The 4,254-nt window shown below is 51.5% G+C and overlaps 1 protein-coding gene across 8 annotated transcripts in view; it reads right to left on the reverse strand.

Annotated features, from left to right (window-relative positions):
- Positions 1-508, reverse strand: part of MECOM (MDS1 and EVI1 complex locus) — a 732,881-nt gene extending 732,373 nt beyond the window's left edge. For 7 of the 8 annotated variants that reach the window (XM_070753600.1, XM_070753598.1, XM_070753587.1 and 4 more), the window contains exon 1: positions 244-488. In XM_070753600.1, the coding sequence (XP_070609701.1) occupies positions 244-280 (37 nt within the window). In that variant the 5' untranslated portion in view covers positions 281-488. Of the gene's footprint in view, positions 1-243 lie in introns of all 8 variants that reach the window. The other variant, XM_070753599.1, reaches the window with a different exon arrangement.
- Positions 509-4,254: the final 3,746 nt, after the last annotated feature.

Consider the following 4,254-nt stretch of genomic DNA (forward strand, 5'->3'; position numbering starts at 1 on the left):
GAGTTGGATGGACGGTCAGCAACCCGCCTGGAAGCCAGGACAGGATCGGGCGCAAGGCGCAAGACGCAGGGCATAGGGCTTGGGGAGGGGTTTCCCTTGCAGCCCCAGCTGGGGGAGAGTCTTCCCTCCCCCTTTCCCGGCGTTTTCTCCCTTCTCCCCCACCCCAAGAACCGGACGCTGAAAGCCTCGTGGCAGAGAAAAGGGGGGGGGGGAGCAGCAAGCGAAAAGAGCGCAGACACCTACTTGTGGCCAGCTTTCTGGCTCTGCCTTTGGATCGCATGGGTGCCCGGTCCTGCGGACGCTGCTCGGACGGTGTTGGGGGGGAAGAGAGATCTCGGGAGGGAGGGGGAGAAAGTGGACGGGCTAATTATTACTTTTTTTTGGTCCCTCGCTTTTATTTGTGTTTCATCTCCCCCCCTCCACCCCTTGTCTTTTCTCTCTCTCCCTCTCTCTCTTTCTCACCCAGACTCTCTTTCTCTCAACCCCCGAGCTCGCTATCTCTCCAGCATTGTCAGTTTGGACACCTTCGCACATGCGCACAGGGCGGCTTCTCTCCCCCCCCCCCTTTCTCCCTCTCTGCTCAACTCTCCCCCCCCCCCTTCTTTTCAACATCTCCCGGTCGCCGCTGCCCAAAAGAAAAAAAAAGTTTGGAGGGATCTTTCACTTTTTTGGAGAGGGGGGAGGAGGAGGGAGGGATTCCGGTCAGGGGAACGCAGGAGAGCCCCCCCTCCAGCTTCACTTTTTATTTATTTTTAAAGGCAAAAGGATTGGGATGCGCGGATTTATCGCGGGACTCCACGCCTGGATATTGAGGGATGCTTGAACTTCTCTCCTTCTCTCTCTCCACCTCCCTCTTTTTTCTTCTTCTTCTTCTTCTTCTTCTTCTTCTTCTTCTTCTTCTTCTTCTTCTTCTTCCTCCTCCTCTCTCTTCTTTTCTCTCTCTCCTTTTCCCTCTCTTTCTTTTCTCTCTATCTTCTCTCTCTTCTCTCTCGCTCTCTTTCTCTGTCTTCTCTCTCTCCTTCTCTCTTCTTCCTCTCTCTCTCTCTTCTTTTCTCTCTCTCTTTTTCCCTCTCTTTCTTCTTTTTCTATCTACTCTCTTCTCTCCCTCTCTTTCTTTCTCTTTTCTCTCTTTCTCTCTCTCTCCTTCTTCTCTCCTTCTTCTCTCCTTCTTCTTTTCTCTCTCTCTCTCTCCTTTCCCTCTTCTTTTTCTCTCTAACTACTCTCTTCTCTCTCTCTTTCTCTCTTCTCTCTCTCTTTCTCTCTTATCTCTCTTCTCTCTCTTTCTCTCTTCTATCTCTCTCCTCTATCTCTCTCTTCTTTCTCTCTCTCTCTCCTTCTCTCCCTTCTTCTTCTGCTTGTCTCTCTCTCTCTCCCCCCCCCCCCCCCCCCCAATCATTCCGCCGCGCTCCCGTCCTGGCGCGTTTCCTCGGAAGGAAAACTCAGCTGTCTGCCCGCTCAGCTGCCTGCCTGCCTGCCTTGAGCTGAGCTCCTCGGCTACCACACGGATGGAGAGGGCAGCCCCCTCGTTTCCCAAGGGACGGTACCCCGCGTTTCCTCCAGGGGCAGCTGAGGCGCAAATCCCTTCCACCTACCCTCGCCCACTCCCGCAGAGAGGAGCAGGGGATTGAAAGCTGGGGATCACCCCGGAGGGAGGGCGCCCAGCTATCCAGGACGGCAAAATCCCCCCACCCAGTTGGAAAAGGCGGGGAGAACGATAAATCTTGTGGCCGCTCGTCCCTCGGGAACCTCCCAGTTAACCAAGCAAACGGCGCTTTTTTCCCCCGTCCTTCGGGATGGTTTAGCCCTCCGGTTTTTAGCTTTAAAGCAAGTGGCGGGTACCGAAAGGAAAACAACCCCAGACTGACCGGAGAGGGGAGGGAAGGGCGGTGGGAAGCCGGTAGATTTCTCTCCTCCATACACCCACCCACCCACCCAAAATGAGGAGAGCCGGTTGGAGATCTTCAGCTGCGCTTTTAGGGGTAGAATCCACCGGCCGTTCCTTTTTATTCGAGAGGAGAAGCGGTTGACCTCGTTATGGGGTGGGGTGTTTTTTTGTCTCTTTTAAGGCGGAAGGCCTCCGTTGCATTTCTGGGTTCAGCATCTGGGCGCCCCCACCTCCTCCTGACCCTCCGTTTACTCCAAAGTAAACCGCGCGACTTTCTACCGTGGCGCAAACGGGCTCTCGAAGTAGTAAGACGCGACCCCCAGCTCAACTTCTTGTTAGCCCTCTGCCTTCCCGCCTGTGCAAGAAGGCAAGGCGGCAGGACTTTCTCCCGAGTAAGGTTACTCTGAAGCGGGAACGGGGAGGAAAATCCCCCCCCTCCGATAGATCGGGGTATTTAAGCATGGGTTGGTTTCTGTATTACTTTAATGCTGCTACCCATCGCCGAAAAGAAACTGTTTAACTAAACCGCCTGGTTAAGAAGTAAACCTTCCATTTCCATAGGGCTTCCTCTAGTAAAAAGGCATGTAAGGATCTGGCCTGTATATCTTGACCTCGGCTGTGGCCTTACTCGGGAGTTACTCTGAATCCCAAGGAAATAGTAGAACTGGAAGTAAAATCGGATTATAGTAGACCGCAAACCCAGCAAATTCGCAGCTCCCGTCGCCTCGAATACATTACCCATTTATTCGAGGCGACGGGATTCGCTCCGACGCACCTATGTAGAATTTGAGAGAATTGGGCAAGTCTTCGGGGGTTGGGGGGAAAAAAAAATCCCTTCGGCTCGCTTCTCTCCTCTTCTTTCAGACGGAACTCAATTGATGAGGATCTTAAAGCGAGCCGAATTATTTCATTGCAGGCGAACCAAACCAGGCGCTAGCTGAGCGATTCCAGAATTTCGTTTTTAAGAATCGGGGGGCCCTGTTAATCAACCCGAGCTACAACAATTGGGGGGGGGGTTATTTTATTTATTTATTTTCCTCCGGAACAATCTTCTTGCTACTAAACAGCTTCGTTCAATACTTCCACGACGCTTTTTATGCGCCCATTAATCGGGCGCGCCCGATCCTACACGCAATTACGGCGGTCACAATCCGCTTCAGGTTTAAGGCGTATGTAAAACTCGCAGCCGTCTCCGCTGCGTTTTGACACAGCTGGGAGGGATTGTAATCACTACGCAACCGCCTCGCACAACCAGGGGAGCAAAACGGTTGGGGCCTGTAGAGTAAACCGCGGCTAATCCAGACCACGGCCCCGTTGGGACTGGTGGAATTTGTTTCCGAACATACAAACACGTTTCTAATCGGACAATTAAAACAAAAAACCAGCAGAAGGGGGGGGGGGAAAGGCCCTTTTTGGTTTAAAGGACACCCTTTTATATTTAAAAAAAAATACCTACGAAAACGGGATTTTTTTTTTAAACGGGTAAAAGATTTCAATGGCGAAGTGACACTGAATATGCAACAGGCGGCAATCCGCTTGCGATCTGGAAAAGTGAACGTGGGAAGAGTGATAAACACGCCACTTTCCTTTCTCCAAATTGAGCACGCGCCCGATTCTGCGAGGGGGAGGGCAAGCTCAGCTGTTTTTGCCCATCCGAGAGAAAACGCATGTTTACCGATTCACGGTTATGTGTTTGGGGGGGGGGGGGGACTGGCGCGAAAAGGAAGAAATGAAGTTAAGTTGAGTGCGCCACGGGTCAATTGAGGGCTTTTTGGGTAGGCGAGCTGAATGAAACCCACGTGCGTAACAGCAGTCTATCTGTAAACGGTCCTCGCCTTTGCGCGTTTCTCCGGGTGGAACTTGCCTTAGCGCCGGATGGGGGTCGGGGAGGGAGAAACCTTCTCTCTTGACGAGGGGTCGGAACTGGAAAGCCCCTTTTCCGAAAGACACCGTCCCCGGAAGCTGGGGGAGGGGGATCAAACCCGAGTACTGTATTTATTTTAGGGCCTATCCTGAGAGGGCACCGGATATGTGAATGCTCACCTGGTCCCAAAATAGGCCAGGTATTGAAGACAAATAAGGGAGAGATAGAAAGATGGATGGATGGATGGATGGATGGATAGATGATAGATAGATAGATAGATAGATAGATAGATAGATAGATAGATAGATAGATAGATAGATGAGAGAGAGAGTCAGACAGACAGACAGAGACATTGAGACAGAGAGAGAGATGATAGATGATAGATAGCTAGATATATAGAGAGAGACAGAGAGACAGAGACAGACAGAGACACAGAGACAGACAGAGACACAGAGAGAGAGATGTATAGCTATAGGTGTGTGTGTGTATGTATATGCATATGTAT

Source organism: Erythrolamprus reginae, chromosome 5 (assembly GCF_031021105.1).
Source record: "Erythrolamprus reginae isolate rEryReg1 chromosome 5, rEryReg1.hap1, whole genome shotgun sequence".
NCBI lineage: Eukaryota > Metazoa > Chordata > Lepidosauria > Squamata > Dipsadidae > Erythrolamprus > Erythrolamprus reginae.